The sequence below is a fragment of the Rhizophagus irregularis genome, chromosome 20 (assembly GCF_026210795.1).
Source record: "Rhizophagus irregularis chromosome 20, complete sequence".
NCBI classification, from domain to species: Eukaryota; Fungi; Glomeromycota; class Glomeromycetes; order Glomerales; family Glomeraceae; genus Rhizophagus; species Rhizophagus irregularis.
This window is the reverse complement of record NC_089448.1, coordinates 1,387,880-1,411,194: the sequence shown is the minus strand read 5'-3', so window position 1 is coordinate 1,411,194 and position 23,315 is coordinate 1,387,880. Positions and strand designations below refer to the sequence as shown.

Genomic DNA, 23,315 nt, shown 5'->3' with positions numbered 1-23,315 from the left:
CACATACAATCAAAAGGAAAAAAACGTTGTCGGTCACCGTTCAAAACTTAATCATCCAGTACTTTGTGGTTCAATAAAACCTTGTATTTTGAAAGGTTTGGAATGCTTGTGAGTATATTTCTTTCACAAAGCCTAAAATGGTTTTTTTCACATCAACCGTCCGTGAAAAAAGTCTCAAACCGAAGATAAAGTAGTGAAAAATAAGTTGGTATTAAGTCTGGTGTCAAAATATGAACTTCTCCTAAGGGCTTTGCGAACTTTTCCACCTTTGTTTCTTTCTAAAATTTGTGGACCGATGATCGGCGGAGAGTCCCCCTTTTAATTCTTTACATATCCCACTGCACCAGACACCACACGGAAACCTTTAGCTAAAGGCGAAAGGTTTGTACAATCTGCAGGTATTTCCATGAAAAAAATTATTAGCTAAAAAAAAAAAAAATTTTAAATAGAGTATACCTTAATGCTTTAACTAAAATTAGTCCCTATAAAAATTTTATCCGTTATTTCTGTAAAACTCCATAAAAATGAGCCTTTCATAGAACCATTCACGGAAATGTAAATTATTCCATAAGTTCCGTGATATAAGGTTATTAATTCTGGAAACATGAGCTTTTTACGGAAAAAAGATGGAATATAAAACATGGGTTGACTTTTTTTATAGGAAGAAATTCCGGTATTAATTCTATTTGTCTATTAAGTTTTTTGAGAAAAATGCTGATAAAAACGCTTCTTATAATCTTAATGTGAGAAAACAAACAAGTTTAACTTTGTTATTTTTTTTTTATTATAGAAACAATGAATATTTATTTTATATTGACGTTTACAGCGGACGTTACCACGTGATTATGGTGAAGATTGTCACTGAAAAACTATTTGTCATACTCTTTATTTGTCACAAGTGTAATTTCTTGATGCCGTAATGCAATGCTCAATGCAGATCAGTGTATCGAGTACATCGTACATCGGAAATAATATGGACCGAAATTTTTATTTTTTTTGTAATTTCTACTTTTGGTTACAATATTCTTTTTAGAAATTTCTACTTTTGGTTACAATATTCTTTTTAGAAATTTCTACTTTTGGTTACAATATTCTTTTTAGAGCTTCATTCATAATATATTATAATAAGAAAAAAAAATTTTGTTAAAAAATTTGTTTAGAAGAAAATAAAATTTTTTTTTCCAGTAAAACAAATTACTAAATAATAACAAATGGAAACTGAACTTAATAAATTAAATATCTCAGATGAAGATACTGTTACAATAGACACCAAAATTTGTTCGTATTGTAATATACTTTTTACTGAAAAATTGTGGTGTAAAGAATGTATTAATTCTTTAGGAAAATTAGCAGAAAATGGGGATAAAGAAGCAATGTTTAATTTGGCCAGCTGTTATAAGAATGGAAAAGGAACAGAAAAGAATTTTGAAAAAGCCTTTTATTGGTGTCAAAAAGCAGCAGAAAAAGATCACGTTGATGCAATGTTTAATCTAGCCAATCACTATTATAATGGAGAAGGAACAGAAAAGAATTTAGAAAAAGCCTTTCATTGGTGTCAAAAAGCAGCAGAAAAAGATTATATTATTGCAATGTATAGTTTAGATGTACATTATAGAAATGGAGAAGGAACAGAAAAGAATTTAGAAAAAGCCTTTTATTGGTGTCAAAAAGCAGCAGAAAAAGATCATATTATTGCAATGTATAGTTTAGCTGTATATTATAGAAATGGAGAAGGAACAGAAAAGAATTTAGAAAAAGCCTTTTATTGGTATCAAAAAGCAGCAGAAAAAAATCATATTGATGCAATGTATAGTTTAGCTGTATATTATAGATATGGAAAAGGAACAGAAAAGAATTTTGAAAAAGCCTTTCATTGGTATCAAAAAGCAGCAGAAAAAGATCATATTGTTGCAATGTATAGTTTAGCTTTACATTATAGAAATGGAGAAGGAACAGAAAAGAATTTAGAAAAAGCTTTTTATTGGTGTCAAAAAGCAGCAGAAAAAGATTATATTATTGCAATGTATAGTTTAGCTGTATATTATAGATATGGAGAAGGAACAGAAAAGAATTTTGAAAAAGCCTTTCATTGGTATCAAAAAGCAGCAGAAAAAGATCATATTGATGCAATGTATAGTTTAGCTTTACGTTATAGAAATGGAGAAGGAACAGAAAAGAATTTAGAAAAAGCCTTTTATTGGTGTCAAAAAGCAGCAGAAAAAGATTATATTATTGCAATGTATGGTTTAGCTATATATTACAGAAATGGAGAAGGAACAAAAAAGAATTTAGAAAAAGCCTTTCATTGGTGTCAAAAAGCAGCAGAAAAAGATTATATTATTGCAATGTATAGTTTAGCTGTATATTATAGATATGGAGAAGGAACAGAAAAGAATTTTGAAAAAGCCTTTCATTGGTATCAAAAAGCAGCAGAAAAAGATCATATTGATGCAATGTATAGTTTAGCTGTACGTTATAGAAATGGAGAAGGAACAGAAAAGAATTTAGGAAAAGCCTTTCATTGGTGTCAAAAAGCAGCAGAAAAAGATTATATTATTGCAATGTATAGTTTAGCTGTATATTATAGAAATGGAGAAGGAACAGAAAAGAATTTAGAAAAAGCCTTTCATTGGTGTCAAAAAGCAGCAGAAAAACATTATATTATTGCAATGTATGGTTTGGCTAATCACTATTATAATGGAGAAGGAACAGAAAAGAATTTAGAAAAAGCCTTTCATTGGTATCAAAAAGCAGCAGAAAAAAATCATATTGATGCGATGTATAGTTTAGCTGCATGTTATAGAAATGGAGAAGGGACAGAAAAGAATTTTGAAAAAGCTTTTCATTGGTGTCAAAAAGCAGCAGAAAAAGATTATATTATTGCAATGTATGGTTTAGCTGTATATTATAGAAATGGAGAAGGAACAAAAAAGAATTTAGAAAAAGCCTTTCATTGGTGTCAAAAAGCAGCAGAAAAACATTATATTATTGCAATGTACGGTTTATCTGTATATTATAGAAATGGAGAAGGAACAGAAAAGAATTTAGAAATAGCCTTTCATTGGTGTCAAAAAGCAGCAGAAAAAGATTATATTATTGCAATGTATAGTTTAGCCGTATATTATAGATATGGAGAAGGAACAGAAAAGAATTTTGAAAAAGCCTTTTATTGGTATCAAAAAGCAGCAGAAAAAGATCATATTGATGCAATGTATAGTTTAGCTGTACGTTATAGAAATGGAGAAGGAACAGAAAAGAATTTTGAAAAAGCTTTTCTTTGGTGTCAAAAAGCAGCAGAAAAAGATTATATTATTGCAATGTATGGTTTATCTGTATATTATAGAAATGGAGAAGGAACAGAAAAGAATTTTAAAAAAGCCTTTTATTGGTGTCAAAAAGCAGCAGAAAAAGATTATATTATTGCAATGTATGGTTTATCTGTATATTATAGAAATGGAGAAGGAACAGAAAAGAATTTAGAAAAAGCCTTTCATTGGTGTCAAAAAGCAGCAGAAAAAGATCATATTGATGCAATGTATGGTTTAGAAAATTGCTATTATAATGGGGAAGGAACAGAAAAGAATTTAAAAAAAGCCTTTCATTGGTGTCGAAAAGCAGCAGAAAAAGATCATATCAATACAATGTATAGTTTAGCGGTACATTATAGAAATGGAGAAGGAACAGAAAAGAATTTAGAAAAAGCCTTTTATTGGTGTCAAAAAGCAGCAGAAAAAGATTATATTATTGCAATGTATGGTTTATCTGTATATTATAGAAATGGGGAAGGAACAGAAAAGAATTTAAAAAAAGCCTTTCATTGGTGTCAAAAAGCAGCAGAAAAAGATCATATTGATGCAATGTATGGTTTAGCTAATCACTATTATAATGGAGAAGGAACAGAAAAGAATTTAGATAAAGCCTTTCATTGGTATCAAAAAGCAGCAGAAAAAGATCATATTAATGCAATGTTTAATCTAGCTAGTAGATATTATAATGGAGAAGGAACTGAAAAGAATTTAGAAAAAGCCTTTTATTGGTATCAAAAAGCAGCAGAAAAAAATCATATTGATGCAATGTATAGTTTAGCTGCATGTTATAGAAATGGAGAAGGAACAGAAAGGAATTTAGAAAGGGCCTTTTATTGGCATCAAATAGTAGTAAAAAGTAACAAACCAAATTCTAAAAATAAAGTTGAATTTTGTAATGAATGCAAGCTACCAAATACTGATTATCAATGGTGCCAACAATGTAATACTAAACGATTTCAACAAGATTTTTCAAAGTGGACAAGTAAAAATAAATTTATTGATAAATTTATTCAAGAAGCACAAATAAATGTTAAAAATAGTTATGAAATTTTAGAGTGGATACCTTACAATAATTTATCAAGTATTGACTATTATGCTAAAGGAGGATTTAGTGAAATTCATAAAGCTATCTGGTCAGATGGGCCTATTTTTAGTTGGAATTTTGACAAACAACAATGGAATAGACAAACATGTTATGAGGTTGTTCTTAAAACACTTAGTAATTCATCAAGTTTAAATAGTGAATTTCTGGATGAGGTATAGTATTTATATTTAATAGCCAATTTTATTTCCTTTTGCAAAAGTTTAATAATTTTTTTGTTATTTATATAGTGGAAATATCATTATAATTGTCAGAAAAAGTCATTTTCGAAATTTATTCAATTTTTTGGAATTACCCAAGATCCAAATTTAAATTATGTAATAATAATGAGTTATGCAAAGAAAGGAAGTTTGAGAAAATGTTTATCTGATATAATTAAATTTAAGTGGCAAGAAAAGTTACAATTATTGAAAAAAATAATATTAGGGCTTAAAGTAATCCATGAATCAAATTTAACTCATGGTGATTTTCATGATGGTAATATTTTAGTGTCAGATAATTACAATGAGTTATTTATTATTGATTTAGGATTATGCAAACCTATAAGTGATTTACAAGACTCTGATAATAAAGTTAATGAAATTTATGGAGTTTTACCTTACATGGCACCTGAAATATTAAGAAAAAAACCCTATACTCCAGCAAGTGATATTTATAGCTTTTCAATGATAATGTGGGAATTTACATCAGGTATTCCTCCATTTAACTATGAAGCACATGATTATCATTTTATCTTGAGTGTTTATGAAGGAAAACGTCCTAAAATCATGAAAAATACTCCAAAATGTTATATAGAATTAATGAAAAAATGTTGGGATTTAAATCCTTCTAATAGACCAACTATAATAATGCTTGAAAATATTATATCTGAATGGATTAGATGTATTAATAAATATTATGAAATAAATAGGGATGGGAATTATAAATATTTAGTACCTATTACTGATAATCAATTGAAAAATGATATGTTTGAATTTGTAGAGGCAGACAAAGATTTATTACAAGAACAAGCAAATGTTTTTATTATGCAATCTCATCCACAAGCATATTATACAAGTCGCAAACTTACTGAAATGTTAGTTCAAGAAGAATCTCAGGGGTTTGATTGTATGATTGAGGATTATTAATTCTATTATTAAATATTCTTTATTTGTTAGATTATTTATCAATTATTATTACTGACTAGATATTTTTGCATTTTTCAAAGAAAGAAGAACAAAACTCCTTGATCAATGTACCTTATATAGTTGTATTGTAATTGTATTGTAATTAAAGTAGTAAAGATTATAATTAATGGCTATAACTTTTTAATTAAAAATTTATAAAAATTTAAAGAATCCATCAGAAAGTTGAATAAAAAAATAGTAATAAAGAATAATCATGTGTTATATAAAAAAACTAGTAAAAAAAAAACAAAAAAAAATTTAATTCATTAATCATTTTATTAAAAATTTGCTTTAACCATGAAGTTGAACTGCAATTTGAACTGGTTGAATCAAATTTGAAATGTTCAAAACACCTCAGTTTCAAATTGCTATTAGTAATAGGGTGAAACATTCAATGATTGTTACATTAATGACAAGTGTTGTGATATTTTCCAATGTCTAATTTAATAAAAATAAAAGGTAAATTATTTCTCACCCTGGATTAGTGCTCCGAAACGAGTCAAGTTGACTCGCGAGTTGGTCGAGTCGAGTCAAGTCAAGTCGAGTTGAACATTACAATCAAATCAATTTGATTCAAGTCGAGTTAATAATTTAATAAAATCAAGTCTAGTCGAGTTAAGCCGAATTAAACATAATTCCGGCCAAATTTATGGAATTTCCTTTTTTGGAAATTATGTTACACAAAATCCGAGACGAAAAATTTTTGAAAATTACAAAAATGGAATTTTGTGGAATGGCTATCACCAAAAAGGAAATGATCGGCATAGCCGGATAAAATCACATGATTTAATTCGACTCAACTCGATTCAGTTTGACGGGCCAACTCGACTCGAATCGGGGTATATAGCAAACATGTATTGTATGGTTAGCTTTGTATGTATTGTATGTATTGTATTATTAATTCAACTAGAGTCATACCCTAGGGCCGGTGACCGGCCCTTACTAAGAGTAGGATATATACCATAAATTTTAACACTTATTTGCAGAAACAATAATATTGGTAATAAATACAGTATATAATTTAATTTTTATTTAAAATAAATAAATAATTTAATTTATTTTTTTTTCATCTAAAAAAATTTAATTTATTGTTTTTTTGCATTTTGATTTAATAATCTTGTAATTGGCTTGAATTTTTTAATTTATAAAAAACATTTAACAATTTTTTTTTAAAAATTTTTTTCAGTTTCTAACCATGCTGTAGTAAACTTTTTAAAAATTTTATATAAAACGTATATTATAATTTATATTCATATTCAAAATAAAATTATTCAATAAAATTTATTTCACACGAATCAAATTTGGACGATTCTATGTCCACATTTTTTTTTATTTGTGTAATATATATAATTTTTTTAATAAATCAATTTATGTAATATATATTTTAATAAGTAAATTCATATAACTTTTTTTTGATAATTAAATTCATATAATGTTTTTTAATAATTACTAAATTTGTATCATATAATGCTTTTTAAATAAATAAACTCGTATAATGTTTTTTAATAAATAATTTTTTTTTTAATATATAATGCTTTTGTTCTTTAATAAATAAATTTATATAATGTTTTTTTTTAATAAATAAATTTATATTATGTTTTTTTTTAAAATAAATTTGTATAATATTTTTTTAATAAATAAATTTAATAAATTCGGGTATATGTATTTTTTTTAACAAAATAAAATTTGGATATATTAATAAAATTTGGATATATATATATATATATTTTAATAAAATTCAAATATATTTATTTTTAATTCGGATATATATATTTGGGTAACATTATTTGGCGACCTGTCGCCATGGCGACTCTATCACATGACTTAATAAAATTTTAATTGGCTGATTCATTTTTGATCAGTTAATTTTTAAATAATATTTTATTTACAGTAAAATTTTATTTGTTAAATACAATATCAAAACTATAAAATTATACACTTAGTGGATTATATTTTATTGATTAGAGAAATAAAAACTAACAATAATGGTAAATACTAGTGATAAAAAAAAAAAGAAAAATTACAATGATAAAATGAAAAAAATGCTAATAAATAAGCAAAAAAAGGAAATAGAAGATATAACGTTAATAATTATGAAAGAAAAAAGGAAACAAAAAGAAATGACGTGGGATGAAAAGAAAAGAAATGAAAAAAAGTGTAAAAAGGATAATAATGACAAAAGAAAGTGTAATAAGATGATAAGGATGAAAGGGAAGTGAAAGGGAAATGTAAAAGAAGTGAAAAGGGTGTTAGAAGATGAAAAGAAAGTGAGAAAGATGATAGTAAACGAAAATGAAGTGAGAAAGAAGTAAAAAGGATGATAGGAGATGAAAAGGAAGTGAGAAAGATGATAGTGAATGAAAATGAAGTGAGAAGGAAGTAAAAGGGTGTTAGAAGATGAAAAGAAAGTGAAAAAGATAATAGTGAATGAAAATGAAGTGAGAAGGAAGTAAAAAGGATGATAGGAGATGAAAAGGAAGTGAGAAAGAATGAAGTAAGAAGGAAGTAAAAGGGTGATAGGAGATGAAAACACAAGTCGAAATTAGTTAAATAGGGTATCAATAGGTTATCAATAGGTTATCAATCGGCTATCAATAGGCTACCCTATTGGTAGCCTATTGAACTTGCGCCATAATCTGTCACCAATCGGGCAGGCTGATTGATAACCTATTGATAACCTATTAATACCTTATTGATAACCAATTTGATAAAAATACCAATAGGATACTAATAAGTTATCAATAAGTTATTAATTGGCTAACAATCAGCCTGCCCGATTGGTGACGGATTATGGTGCAAGTTCAATAGGCTACCAATAGGGTAGCCTATTGATAGCTGATTGATAACCTATTGATAACCTATTGATACCCTATTTAACTAATTTTGACCTGTGAAAGGAAGTGAGAAAGATGATGGTGATCGAAAATGAAGTAGGAAGGGAGTAAAAAAGGATGATAGAAGACGAATAAGAAGTGAGAAAGATGATGGTGAACAAAAATGAAGTGAAAAGAAAGTAAAAAGAATGATAGGAGATAAAAAAGAAGTAAGAAAGATGATGGTAAACAAACGGGAAGTGAGAAGGAAGTGTAAAGGGTGATAGGAAAAGAAAAGAGAGCGAAAATAATAATGAAAAATAAAAGAAATAAAAGGATGATGGAGAATAAAAAAGAAGTAAAAAGGAGAAAGAAATAAAATAATAAAGGGTAAAAAAGAAGTGAAAAGAATGATAGAAAGACGAAAAAAAGTAAAGAAAAAATAATCAAAAACACCACCCATAACACTAGTCGAAAAAGGAATATTCGGCCTTAATACAATTCGGCCTATATTTGACTAAAATTAAAAAATTCGACTTCAATTAGTAATGATCTATGATTAGACATATATTCAACCTTGTTGAATAAACGTTACGCGTTATGCGTTACGCGTATTAAAAGTTTAAAAAAGGATCATCTTATTGCATTCTTTTTTAAACTTTTTTTAATTTTCTTTCTTCCCCTTCCCCTTTCCCTTCGTTCCTCTTTCCCTCCTTTTACTTCCCTTCGTCCCTTTACTTTTCTTATCCTTTTCCCCTTTCCCCTTTCCCTTCGTCCCTCAGTTTTTTTTCTTTTGTAGGTCCAAGACGCCCATTTAGAAGGCCGGACTCCTATTTCGAAGGTATATATATACCTTCAAATTTTATTTTGTTGTTTTTTAACGAAACGTTTTACTAACGTTTTCATTTTTTGCTTTTGTAGATCCAAGACGTGACTGAGATTCGTAAGTATTATTACGAATAGTGGATTTTTTTTAATATTATAGAACGGTTTACCAGCCGTTCTTGTTTTTTTATAGGTTTCAAGAGGAAGTGAAAACGAAAGGGGAAGAGAAAATGAGAGGGGAAGCGAAAAATGAAAGGGGAAGCGAAAAAATGAAAGAGGAGGCTAAAAACGAAAGGGAAGCGAAAAAAATGAAAGGGAAGCTAAAAACGAAAGGGAAGCTAAAAACGAAAGGGGAAGCTAAAAACGAAAGGGGAAGCTAAAAACGAAAGGGGAAGCTAAAAACGAAAGGGATAAGGTAAAATGAAAGGAAAAGGAAAACGGAAAAGAAAGGGAAAACGAAAGGGGAAAACGAAAGGGGAAAACGAAAGGGGAAAATGAAAGGGGAAAACGAAAGGGGAAGGGTAAAATGAAAGGAGATGGATTTCCAAAAGAGTATTTTAAGATTCGTAAGTATTGTATTACGAATCAAATATTTTTTTTTTTTTTTTTTTAAATATTATCGTTATGAACGGTTTACTAACCGTTCTTTCTTTTTTTAGGTTCGGGTGGGCTTCCGAAGAACGGAAAACCCAAAGATTTGTAAGTACGAATCTTTAATTTATTTTTGTTATTTTTTTATTATTACGAACGGTTTACTAACCGTTCTTGTATTTTTTTTTATAGGTTCGGGAGGGCTTCCGAAGAACGAAAATCCAAAGATTCACATACGAATCTTATTTTTTTTTATTTTTTTTTTAATATTATGAACGGTTACTAATAACCGTTCTTTTTCTTTTTTTTTAGGATCGGATGGGCTTCCGTGTTCCGAAGAACGGGAAATTCCAAGATTCGTAAGAATCTTGGATTTTTTTTTATTTTTTTAAAAAAAATATTACGAACGGTTACTAATAACCGTTCTTTTATTTTTTATAGGTTCGGGTGGGCTTCCATGTTCCGAAGAACGGGAAAATTCCAAAGATTCATAAGAATCTTGGATTTTTTTTTATTGTTTTTAAAAAAAATATTACAAACGGTTACTAATAACCGTTCTTTCTTTTTTTTAGGATCTGGTGGGCTTCCGAAGAAAGGAAAACCAAGAAACCAAGGTTCGTAAGTAAGTACAAATCTTGGTTTAATTTTTTTGTTTTTTTTTTAATATATGAACGGTTCTAACCGTTCTTTTCTTTTTTTTTAGGATCTGGCGGGCTTCCGAAGAAAGGAAAACCAAGAAACCAAGGTTCGTAAGTAAGTACGAATCTTGGTTTAATTTTTTTGTTTTTTTTTTAATATATGAACAGTTCTAACCGTTCTTTTCTTTTTTTTTAGGATCTGGCGGGCTTCCGAAGAAAGGAAAACCAAGAAACCAAGATTCGTAAGTAAGTACGAATCTTGGTTTAATTTTTTTTTTTTCAATATTAATGAACGGTTACTAATAACCGTTCTTTCTTTTTTTAGGATCGGGTGGAGTGGGCTTCCGACCTTCAGGAAAAGAAGAACCAAGATTCGTAAGTACGAATCTTGGTTTATTTTTTTTGATTTTTTTTTAATATTATTATGAACGGTTACTAATAACCGTTCTTTTCTTTTCTTTTTAGGTCTCGGGTGTCTCGGGTGTCTTCTGAAAAACAGAAAAAACCAAAGATTTGTAAGTAAGTACGAATCTTGGTTTTTTTTCTTATTTTTTTTAATATTATGAACGGTTACTAACCGTTCTTCTCTTTTTTTTATAGGTTCGGGTGAATTGCTAAAGAACAATCAAAGATTCGTATATACGAATACATGAATCATGTAATTGTGGAATTGTATTTGAATTAGCAATATTTTTTGTAAATTAGATAGATGCAATAATAATAATATAATTATAAAGTATTTAAGCATTAATAAATACATTTATTTAATAAATTTGATAAAAAAAATCAAAATAAATTCATAAATAAATGGGTTGTTATTAGACCATAATTCGGCTTAAAGTTTTAAGGTCGAATATTGGTCAATTTAAACCTAAATAATGGTCGAATAATTAGTCCGAATTTGGGACGATTGGCACCCTAAATGCACCTGAAAATTCGACCTCAATTTGACACAGGTTAGACCATTAATCGACCTATATTCGACCTGGTCAAATTTAGGCCGAATTGTCCTTTTTCGACTAGTGTAAAAAAAGGAACAAAGAAATGACTGGTTAGTATTATTTCAAATAAAATGAAAAAGTAATAAAAACAGAAAGATATAAAAAGTAATAAAGAAAGACATACATTAAATAAAAAGAAGCCATCCCATTATCTAAAGAAAAAAATAAAGTTAGCGTTAATAATAAAGTAAAGAATCATTAAATACAATAAAATAACAAAAAAAAACAAAAAAAATTGCCTTAAAAAAAAGTCATTTTCAAGCCGAAATAGCACTGCAATAAAAAAAAAAGGAAAAAAAAATTATCGTTATCTAATAAACAAATAAACATTTATCAGATGACACGATGATCATGTTTGTGTAGCCAATAAAAAATATAAATTTATTACATAATCAGGGGTTACCGGGTCGCCAATTACATTTTCCCTATTTTTTTTTATATATATATATATTTTGACCTTCAATTCCTATTATAATCACAAAAATTAGCCTCCTGAACAATATATACGAATAATAAATATTTCCTTGATGTTAATATATAGTTAACTCTTAGATATTTGGCCAGTCAATTCATAATTCCTTGATGTCAATATATGGTTAACTCTCGGTTTTTGATCATGCTGCAGATCATGATCAATTTTTTTTTTTTATATAAACAACCATTGTTTGTAATATTGAACTCAATATCAACTCAATATCAATATCAATATCAATATCAATTCAATTTCAATTCAATTTCAATTCAATATCAATATCAATATCAATATCAATATCAATATCAATAATATAAAAAATGTACCCTATACTTAGCGCATAAGAGCTAACCAAATTAGTAAAATTTTCCTTCCTTTCCAGGATAGTACAATTAGCAGAACAACCAATCACAAGGAATATCACTATTAAAATGAAGATCACCTGATATCATTAACTATATAGCATGATCTGTATATGGTGTCAATTATGTATGTATTGTATGATAAATGTGGTAATTTCATGTATTTTATTACCAAATATAACTATTTCACATTTTTCATTATGATTGTGTACTAGCTAAAACAATTCAATGTGTATTATTATAATCTTTTTTTTCTTTTTATTTAAAAATAAATATTTCTACCATGTTTATTACTTTTCATTTAAAAAAATTTAAAATAAATATTTCTATCGCATTTTTATTACTACAATCTCTTTCTTTTCATTTAAAATATTTAGAAAGCTAAATATTTAAAATGGATATTGTTATGCGAAATCTTGCTCACATGATTTCTGATAATATATGATGATCTGATATGAATACAGTACATTTGTGTTAGGGTTGGATCGGTCTGGTCCGGTCTGATCCAGTCCCAAAAAGACCGGTCTTTCAACCTGGATGGGACTGGACCGATTTAAATTCAAGAAATTTTGTCCCCATGATTTTAAGACCTCTAAAACATTAAAGAACGTTGCGAAATGTTTTTTAACATGTAATTTAACAAATAAACAACGTTTCGCAACGTTTTTTAATTATTTTAATAGAAAACGATGCGAAAACGTTTTTTATTAATAAGTTCATAAAAAAAAACATTTTTCGCAAACGTTTTTAATTATTTTAACAAACAACGTTGTGAAAACGTTTTTATTAAGTAATTTACGTTTTGCAGCATTTTTTATTAAGTAATTTAATAAAAAAACGTTTTCACACATTTTTTAATTATTTTATTAATAGGAAACGTTACAAAAATGTTTTTTATTAATAATTTCACGAAAAAAAGGTTTTCGCATATTTTTTTAATAAAAAACGTTGCAAAAATATTAAAAACTGAACTGATAATCAGTTTTGGCAAAAACCATGCCCTAGAAGTACATGACACAAAAATTTGGCTTATTTTTATTGGATATTAATAATATAAGATCGGTCCCAGTCCAGACCAGTCCTCAGATCTCAGACCGAAGACCATGAAGACTGGTCCCAAGACCGACGCAAGACTGGTCTTTATTAGGACCGATCCAACCCTAATTTGTGTATATGTCAATTTCTGATATTAAATGTTGATTTATATCGATATATAATTGTTGATTTGTGTACAATAGATTAACCTAATAAAAGATATTGATTTTATTTTATTATATTTATATAAGTTGTATTATTACATTTATTCATATTATTATTGTTTATATTATTTATTTTCTTTATTTGTATTGTTTATATGTATAAGATTTTATTAGAAGTTATTGTAGGGAAATTAGCTCAATAGTAATTAACCATCCAAAATTATCATTTGTACTTTATTATAGTGGCTTACAATCATATTGATATATTACAATATATCACGATGAAACTTTGACAATAGAAAATTAATAACCCATCAATAGATATCTATAGATTAGATTTTGCCTTGATAAAAAAAAGAGATGACAGTTAGATAAAAATCAGATATAAATATACCTTCTGCCAACTCTTTGATAGAATAGTTACCCTCATAGTTATTTTCCGTAGTTGTCTTGTAGCTAAATAACTTTAAGATATATCCCCTATTCTTTTTTATCACTTTTTATCACTTGTTGTAAAGACCCGAAATTTACATCTATTAATAAAATCGTTTTACATTTGGTCAATATTACACATTGTTTCTAACAGTCATATAACATTTGTTCTTATAACCATTGCATATTATTATTTATCATAATTTATAGTTATTTACCTTGACGATTCTTAATGAACAATACTGGAATACCAGGATAGGTAGTATTGAGTAAGAATCCCGTTGGTAATCGAGTGTTTATATGATATAATATTGCTAGTTATCCAACTCTTATTTACTGTCATAACCGGTAATAATATGTAAATATCATAAAGTGCAGACAACAAGTCAACATTAGAAATTATTAAGAAAAGAATATATATTATCATTAATTCGTTATAATTATGTATTTATTGTTAATAAGATTTTATTATATATAACATATTAACTATTAAATTTCTATATGTTGGTTAAAGACATTTCCAAAACTTCCTGATAATATATACCACCAGATCTACATTATATTACAAGAAACCAATGGAATAATAATAGTTGCTACTGCTACTAGTCCAGAAATAAATGAGCCAATTTGTCCTAAATTAGATAATTTATCTTCAAATTTCAAAACATGCTTATCCATTTCCTGAATAACTAGTTCACGGTTTTCATATTTCATATAATCCATAATTCTTTCATTTAATTTTTCTAAGTTACTTGGCCTATAAACTCCTATTTGCTTATTCAAATGGGTTAATAGAATAATTTTTGACTTTTTTCTTTTGCTAATATCATTTGAAGGATTATCTAGATAAATAAAAAAATTACAGCTTTTAATTATGGTCATTATTTGTGATTTCCTTTCAATTAATAATCTTTGATTTTTTGGCATTCTTCCTCATTTTCAAATTTCTCAAAGTTAATTCGTACAATTGTAGTATAGTTTTTCACATTTTCATCAAAAAGAACTGTTTCTAATATTTGATAAACTTGGATTTCTTCCTCAGTAAAGCGACCATTAGTAACTAAAAGAATTTGATGCAAACCATCTTTTAATTCATGAGCTAACTCAACTAATTTATATAAAATATCTTCTCGATTTAGTTTAGTATCATTTAAACCAATAGTATCAATTACTTCATAGGTTATTTCCTCCTCAACAAATTGACATCTTTGGATTGCTTTAGTTTGGCTAATAGAATAGTTGCTTTCTTTAAATTGGTTAGTACCAGTCAATACATTAGCCAAAGTAGATTTACCACTACCTGTACGACCAATTCACTGGTCATTTCATCCAAATTTCAAATTGATGAATGTTGGACGAAAGTTGGTCTAAATTCGGCTGATCATTGCCAAAAAAATCGTCAAAATTATTATGGACGATTTGCACAGTTCGCCTGCCACTTGGCAATCAAAAATTGGCAAAAATTCGTTACAATTCCATTTCGGCAAAAAATCGATTGGCCAGTTTTAGGCTTAATTTTGGTCTAGAACTGGCCGATTTTTAGTTGATGCAGAAATAGTTAATTTTATATTTATTTCTGATTTTTAAGCATAATTTAATTTCAATTTATTAATAAAACTACATAAAGGCATAACATACATATATCTATCTATCTATTATTTCTAATTAATTACTATCTACAGTACTATCCGAATGTTATCAAGAAATCTATAAAATTTCCTCACGAACTTAAAAAAAAAGATGAAATAAAAAATTCGCCAATCAGAACTGGAATCTAATAAAGAGGAAATAAAGTACAATAGTTAGTTAAAAAATGGAATAAAAAATTGTTTTTGAATTCAATTCAATAACTCACCAGTTCTGGAGTAGCAAAATCGTCAGAAATCTACAAAAGAACAAAATCAAAACATCATTTGCATTTCGTTAAGAAAAAACAAAATTGAATTTTCAAAGGGGAGTACCTTTAAAGTTCCGTTTAAGTATCATCCATAAACCCCAAAAAATCAATAAAATTTGAACTTTTTAAAAAGAAAGTTCCGAAGTAATTCTTCGAAACTCACTGATCTAAAGCCCAAGAGCCGGAAGCCGAAACCTACAAATTAGAAAAAAAAAATTTAAAAAAAATAATTTTTAAAAGTTTCGAAGTTTTCAAAACTCACCCATATATCCAAAGCCCAAGAAAACCTACAAATAGAAAAAAAAATTAAAAATAATTTTAAGGAGTTTAGTCTCAATTCCTTCACTTCGAAACTTACCTATATATTATCCAAAGTCTAAGAGCCAGAAGCTGAAACCTACAAAATAGAAAGAAAAATTAAAAAAATAATTTCTAAAGAGTTTCGAAGTTTTCAAAACTCACCTATTCAACGCCCAATAACCGAAAGCCGAAACCTACAAAAAAGAAGAAAAAAAATTAAAAAAATATTTTTTTAAAGAGTTTCGATTCTTTCACTTTGAAACTCACCCATATATCCAACGGAAGTCGAAACCTACAAATAGAAGAAAAAAATTTAAAAAAAATAATTTTTAATAAAAAGGTTTCGAAGATTTCACTCTGAAACTTACCCATATATCCAATGCCCAAGATCCGAAGGCCGAAACCTACAAAGTAGAAGAAAAAAAAAACTTTAATGTTTTTTAATGAAAAAATTAACCCTCAAGTCTGTTTAAATTTACCATACCTAAAATCCAAGTCCGTCTTAAACCAACCACCTCTTTTAAAAGTCTTATCCTGGTGGAAAGCATTCGTTTGCTTTGACTAGTTCGATTCTAGTCTAAGACAAATTTTTGTATTTTTAAGCTAACGGTCTTTCGCATCTAAAGAAATAAAGTACAAGTCCGTCGTAGTAAATAAAAAATTCCAACCAATCTGAAGTCGAATCGAAGCATCCTACAAAAAAAAAATTCCCAAAAGTCCAAGATCAAAGTTGAAATCAAATTTGAGGCAATCTACAAAAAGTGAATCTGAATCTAAAGTCAACCTACAAAAGAGATAATCCAAATTCAAAGCCGTAATCGAATCTACAAAAAGAAAATTCTGAATCCAGAGCCAAGGTTGAATCGAATCAAGTACCTAAAATAACTACAAAAATGGAACAAGAGTTGAAGTCAGTTAACCGAAGCAACCTATAAAAAAGAAAATCCCAGTCGAATCTATAAAGAAAGTCCTAAGTCGAGTCAAATCGAAGTCTAAGCAACTTACAAAAATAGAATCCCATAACCTAAAAAAGTTAAAGTCGAATAAAAATAATAAAGCCAACATTTCCAAAGAGACCTTAGAGAAACGCCTAGATGAAGAAAGTAAACGAACTGTTAGAAAACGTTCGTTAAAACAAAAACAATTAAGGAAAAAAAATTTAAATAATTTACTGAAATTTTGCGTCCAAAGAGACCAAAAGAACCGCCTAAGAAAAACACTGAACGTTTCATTAAAATTGATAATTAAGAAACAAAAATCCGAATTCCAAAAATCAAATCGAACTACAAAAGAGGAAATAATGCCGAATCGAAGTGGCCTACAAAGAAAAAAAATTGTTGAAAAAACCTACAAAAAGAAAATCAAAAGCAAACATCAAAAGTACCTATAAAAAAGAAAATCAATAAATCGGAGTAACCTACAAAGAAAAATCTAAACTCCAAGTTCGAATTGAAGCACCTTCAAAGAGCAAATATGAATCAGTTATTGTCCCGAGCAGGAGTCAAACCTGCACCCTACAATTGAATTGTATGCTCTACCATCGAGCCTTCGGGACACAATGGTAAAACGCTATCCTCCCAAAACTCCAAAACCCCAAAATCGAAGCGTACCTACAAAAGAAAAACCTCTTTACTGATAGGAGTTAAACTTAAGTCTGGAAACTGACCTACAAAAAAGAAATTCCAAGTCCGAAAACCAAAATGAAAATAAATTCCAAGCCCAAGTCCGAAAACTGAAACGAAGAAACCTACAAGATAAAAAAATTCCAAGTCCGGAAACTGAAACGTAAATATCTACAAAAAAGAAATTCCAAGCCAAAGTCCAGAAACCGAAATGAATGACCTATAAAAAATAAATTCCAAATCTGGAAGTCAAAAATGTTCAAATCCGAGAGTCAAAACGAAGAACCTACAAAATAGAAAATCCTGGTTCGAGAGCCGAAATGGAACAACCTATAAAGGATATTATTGTCCCGAGCAGGAGTCAAACCTGCACCCTACAATTGAATCGTATGCTCTACCATCGAGCCTTCGGGACGCAATGGTAAAACGCTATCCTCCCAAAACTCCAAAACCCCAAAATCGAAGCGTACCTACAAAAGAAAAACCTCTTTACTGATAGGAGTTAAACTTAAGTCTGGAAACTGACCTACAAAAAAGAAATTCCAAGTCCGAAAACCAAAATGAAAATAAATTCCAAGCCCAAGTCCGAAAACTGAAACGAAGAAACCTACAAGATAAAAAAATTCCAAGTCCGGAAACTGAAACGTAAATATCTACAAAAAAGAAATTCCAAGCCAAAGTCCAGAAACCGAAATGAATGACCTATAAAAAATAAATTCCAAATCTGGAAGTCAAAAATGTCCAAATCCGAGAGTCAAAACGAAGAACCTACAAAATAGAAAATCCTGGTTCGAGAGCCGAAATGGAACAACCTATAAAGGATATTATTGTCCCGAGCAGGAGTCGAACCTGCACCTTACGACTGAATTGTATGCTCTACCGTTGAGCCTTCGGGACACAAGTCAAAGAAGAAACCAGACTGAAATAACTTACAAAAAGAAAAAAAAATAAGTCCGGAAGTCAAAACGAACTGAGGCGACCTACAAAAATAAATTCCAAGAAACTACAAAAAAACAAACTCAAAAAAGAGTCCGAACCTGATTAAAAAGATACTAATTTAGACTTTTATGGCAAAAGTCTATTTAAATCTTAGGGGGTCGAATGTAAATCATTACTAATTTAAGTTTTACTTTTTCAACAAGTATTTGGCTATTATTTAGATGGTTCGATATTTTTGATTTTGTTCAAGATTGTTAAAAATCGTAAAGTCAATTGTTGCTATTAATAAAAATCGATCAAAAAAAAATATTGGTCGATTTATGGTTTTTTTTTATGTTACAACTCAACCAAAAATTAACCAAAAATCGACCAGTTGATTTATGCTAATTTTTTTTCGATTTTTATAATTGGCCGAATGTTTAACGAATCACATGATGATGATGACGAACTTTTGACGAAAGGTATTAATGCCGAAAGAAACGATTTCGACCAGTGATTAGCAATATTTTTCTAGGTAGTTTTTTAGTAAATTCTTTTATTATCTGATTTTTCTTATCTATTGTTTCCTGAAGTCCTTGGCACTTCTTCTTCCAGTCTTCATCTTGAATTTTCTCCGTAAGAGTTTTTATTTTTTTTTTTTGCTAGTTTATTTTTTTTTAATTTGTGGATTTTTTCAATTAATTCTTCTTTTTCTTTAACCAATTTTCCTAGTTTAGTTATGTTTTTGCTACTAATATTAACAGTAAATTTACCTATTAACCCAACAAATTATTAAGTTTCTTTTCCATATTTTCTAATTGCTTTTGATCACTTTTCAATTCTTCCTTTAAATTTTCTAACTCTTTTTTTTTTGTTTAATTTTGGTTTTGGTAAATTTGTCTATTTTATCAGTGGGAAGTGGTATGGCTTTAATTTCAGACAATTTACTTTGTGTGTCAATTAAGCTTTGTTTACTTTCTTCATTTTGAATTTTCAGTTGTTTGATATTATTCTTCAATTCTTTAACCTTAGAAATAATTAATTCCCGCTCTTCACTATTTTTTCTAAGTTCTATCTCAATTTGAGTATTTTCTAATATTTTATCAGCCTTAATTAATTCCTCTTTTACTTTTACTAGCCTTGATTTTTCTTTTTCCATTTCTTCAGCTAACTCATTTATCTTTTGTTGTTTTTCTTCTTTATTTTTGATTAATGTTTTTATTTCATGATTTAGTTCCTTTTTTAGTGTCTCTAGTTCATCTTCCAATTCTTTTTTTTCTTCTTGTAAGTAATTTGATATTTCATGGTAAGGCCGCACCAAATTTAAACTTTGTTTAACATAACGGAGCCATGATTTATCAGAGGGGGGCGCATTTGAACAACAGTTAAACATATAATAAATCACGTGATACACATTATTATATATTTACTGTATTTATTAATTAAATTATTGAAATACAATTAACAATTCCTTACTTAGCAAATCACATATCAAACAAAATTTAATCAGTCAAACCAATGGGTTTCAATAATTGTACGAGCGGATATGGTTGGATACAATGTCTCCACTTTATTTTTTCCATCATCAACCATAGAGCGAAGCTATGGGCATCTTGACTGCTATTATTACATTACCATAAAACAGCAGTTGCACTATCTACACAGACTCCCACAATAATTGTATTTCTACATTTTATACACAACTCAATACTCCAACATATAGCCCAAGAAAACAACTCAAACAAATAACTTCCTCATGATTTGGAAACTCATATTTCGGATTATCAATACATGAAGCATTCATGTTGAACTCAGAAAAGGTTACTGCTCATACCAACAACACTTTTAATGATCATGCAGATCGCCTTACTAAAGCTGGTGCTGACGTTAAAGATCCTATCGTAGTCAATTACAATTTTTTTGCTCTGACATCTTTAGGCCTCATTAAATGGAACAAATTATATATAATTGATCAAAATGTTAGACACACAAGCAAAAATATTCAACTCATTAATCAATCATTTTTCTCTACAACCCATTGAACGCAACATCTTAGAAAGCCACATAGATTGGAATTTTACCAGCAAATGGACACATATAATCCTATAATGTCACCCACCAGCGAACGTCTCTCTAAATCTCAAGGATCACGCATTAAAAAATAAAACCAACACTCGACATATTACAACGCAATTATCCCAAACTATATCCAACTCATCAATTAAGATGCAGAGGCTGTGACCACAATGCTGACTCTAATGCTCACATCGGTATATGTTATCCATTATGACCAAACACAGGAAACTTCTTTACAACAACATAGAAAAACATGCTATTGGTCTTACATTTGACCTTAAAAGACGTCTAGACACGTCCCCACTTTTCAACATCATGTCACAAATTTTAGATCATTCCCCAACTAATTTGCCCTTTTACTTATTAATACACAATCTGATCCCAACTGAATTGACCTCACTTTTGTATAATTACATAGTACACAAACAAATTCGTGATCTAGCCTTCCCTGAATTTATATCTCCAATTTGCAAGATATCAACACTTTAATCTGGAAAGATTACGCTTATTCTGGGAACTTACCCTAGGAATAACCAAATTAAAGAAGAAATATTATTACAAATTTCACCAACGTCATACTCGCTCCAATAAAAGATGATGTCCTGGATCTTCTGCTGATACTACTTCTTTTAGTTCATTCGATAGGAACTAAACTATACCATCTTCTGTCAGAACTCCTCGAATGGCCCTCTACAGCAACAACATCTCACGCTTTAATGAAATGGCTTACATTTGACGGACGTCTAGTAATTTTCTACACGGGGGAGATTGGACTATCTATAGAGATTTATCTACTTTTCTTTTACCTTATAATATAGATTCTTTTAATAATGTTTCTTTTTCTGTAACTTTATCACTTAATTTTCCTTTTCAGTTTATTTTTTTATCACAGTTCTTTTATTTTTCTTTGGTGCGTTTGTTCGAATAAAGGTTCATCCCGCTCGTTTCCTCTTATTTACACCAAGATGACATCACCACTAGGGTGTTTTGATTACTAGTTGTTTAATTATTTTAGGCTTTAGTATATAGAGTCCTCGTAATTTTCCCCTGTAACTTGGTTCGCTTGTGATTTAAAAATAAAAATAAAAATAAATTAAATTATTGAAATAAATTAAACTAATAACATAAATTATGAAATAAATTAATGAAAAATTAATAAAATCTTAACTTTACTTAGTTATGACCCTTAAAATAAACTTTATATTGAACAATTCAACAATTATTACCGAAATTTTATTCAATTACCAATTTTACGCTTCTTTGCAGCTCTTGTATGAGTTTTAATTTCACCACGTGCAAAAATATCCTTCCCTGCACTTCGGCACAATATACAGCATGAAAACAAGGATTTGTATTTCAACTTAAGGCTTTCCGGAGGTTCTACCAATTCATTATCATGTTCACACCAATAGCAAGTATCGCAATTATTAGTATTACTTTTTTGGCATGAATAATATGCCAATTCCATTGGCATTTCACAATTAATTTTTTCTCTTACAAAAACTTTGTCATATAGAATATTATCCTCTGGTACAAATGGTGATCCACAACTGTAATCCCAATCATCTATGGCAACTTGGCATGCAATCTTATCTTCAGCTGATAATGCACGCTCACTGTAAAGACATCGTATCTTTTCACATTGAAAACATTGAATAAACTCACGAACTCGTGTATTTGTAAAAATGGATAATGGTACACGTTCACTATTTGCCATTGTTGTCATAAGTGTTGGACGATATTGTTCTGTTGTTCCTGACCGATATGCTGTCTGAAAGTTAGCATAATGATCTTTATCCACTACAATTAATGAATTTTGTTTGTCAAAGATATTATATATAAAACAAAAAAAATCTTATGACGCACTTGTAGAAGGGATAGGATCTGGCAGCCAATCAAGTGAGTCAAAAATGTTATCTGGAAGCCGAACAGATTGACAAATAGTACATGACGATTGCCCACATTTTTTTATCTATTTATAAAATAATGAGAATTTATCTATTATAAATGTATTAAATTGATCTTTAAAAAATGAAACTAACTTGCCTGAAAAACATATTGACGCTGCCTGCAATGTGTTTTCATAAATTGTTGTAATTGTGTTTTTTTTGATAAAATATCACTTGTTGTTTCTGAAATCTTTAAGGTTCGATCAATCAATAAAATTATTTAAAAACAATGCGTTATATTAGAATAAATATTAATAAATATTCAGTATTAATGTTAAAATATGTAATTTTCTAAATTACTTACATTAAAAAATTCATCAATCATAGTTTTATCTGCTGGCCCATAGCACTGAAATGGTTCATCATGTAAAACTAATTTTTCTGTACGTCCTTCCAATATCTGTTGTACATGTGTTATACATTTACATAAATCACTTCGCAAAGTTTCATTTGTTTTAGCAGCAGCACGAATTTCATCTAATGTATCCAATTTAGCAAATGCAGTTTCCGATTCTGGACTCATAGTATCTCTAACTAATGCTACACCCTGTAATCCTAAATTCAATATAGACATGATTCTTTCTGCAGGATTGGTCCAGCTATGATGTGGCGCTGTACGCATAGCAATAAGCATATCAAAATTC

General features: G+C 28.8%; 4 protein-coding genes across 4 annotated transcripts, besides 3 other annotated features; 1 reads left to right on the top strand and 3 right to left on the bottom strand.

Annotated features, from left to right (window-relative positions):
• Nucleotides 1–1,211: 1,211 nt before the first annotated feature.
• OCT59_012930 (uncharacterized protein) lies at nt 1,212–5,537 on the top strand (the record flags this gene model as incomplete). Its single annotated transcript, XM_066140474.1, has 3 exons — nt 1,212–4,248; nt 4,837–5,100; nt 5,206–5,537. 3 exons carry the CDS (start codon nt 1,212–1,214, stop codon nt 5,535–5,537), a joined length of 3,633 nt encoding a protein of 1,210 aa, XP_066001356.1.
• Nucleotides 5,538–8,557: 3,020 nt separating this feature from the next.
• Nucleotides 8,558–8,563: a sequence feature (Short protein (OCT59_012929, UZO20506.1) was converted to a misc_feature.).
• Nucleotides 8,564–9,310: 747 nt separating this feature from the next.
• Nucleotides 9,311–9,332: a sequence feature (Short protein (OCT59_012929, UZO20506.1) was converted to a misc_feature.).
• A 1,711-nt stretch (nt 9,333–11,043) lies between these two features.
• Nucleotides 11,044–11,096: a sequence feature (Short protein (OCT59_012929, UZO20506.1) was converted to a misc_feature.).
• A 3,715-nt stretch (nt 11,097–14,811) lies between these two features.
• OCT59_012928 (uncharacterized protein) lies at nt 14,812–18,129 on the bottom strand (the record flags this gene model as incomplete). Its single annotated transcript, XM_066140473.1, has 19 exons — nt 14,812–15,209; nt 15,638–15,683; nt 15,765–15,794; nt 16,069–16,093; nt 16,165–16,203; nt 16,269–16,300; nt 16,374–16,398; nt 16,475–16,510; nt 16,591–16,607; nt 16,669–16,683; nt 16,775–16,799; nt 16,895–16,930; nt 17,112–17,196; nt 17,279–17,313; nt 17,394–17,424; nt 17,491–17,564; nt 17,721–17,772; nt 17,858–17,948; nt 18,127–18,129. The coding sequence occupies 19 exons, from the start codon at nt 18,127–18,129 to the stop codon at nt 14,812–14,814; spliced, it is 1,095 nt and encodes a 364-aa protein (XP_066001355.1).
• A 1,373-nt stretch (nt 18,130–19,502) lies between these two features.
• OCT59_012927 (uncharacterized protein) lies at nt 19,503–20,039 on the bottom strand (the record flags this gene model as incomplete). Its single annotated transcript, XM_066140472.1, has 1 exon — nt 19,503–20,039. One exon carries the CDS (start codon nt 20,037–20,039, stop codon nt 19,503–19,505), a length of 537 nt encoding a protein of 178 aa, XP_066001354.1.
• Nucleotides 20,040–21,959: 1,920 nt separating this feature from the next.
• On the bottom strand, nt 21,960–23,194 carry OCT59_012926 (uncharacterized protein; the record flags this gene model as incomplete). The annotated part of the gene is made up of 3 exons (XM_066140471.1): nt 21,960–22,522; nt 22,589–22,694; nt 22,976–23,194. 3 exons carry the CDS (start codon nt 23,192–23,194, stop codon nt 21,960–21,962), a joined length of 888 nt encoding a protein of 295 aa, XP_066001353.1.
• Nucleotides 23,195–23,315: the final 121 nt, after the last annotated feature.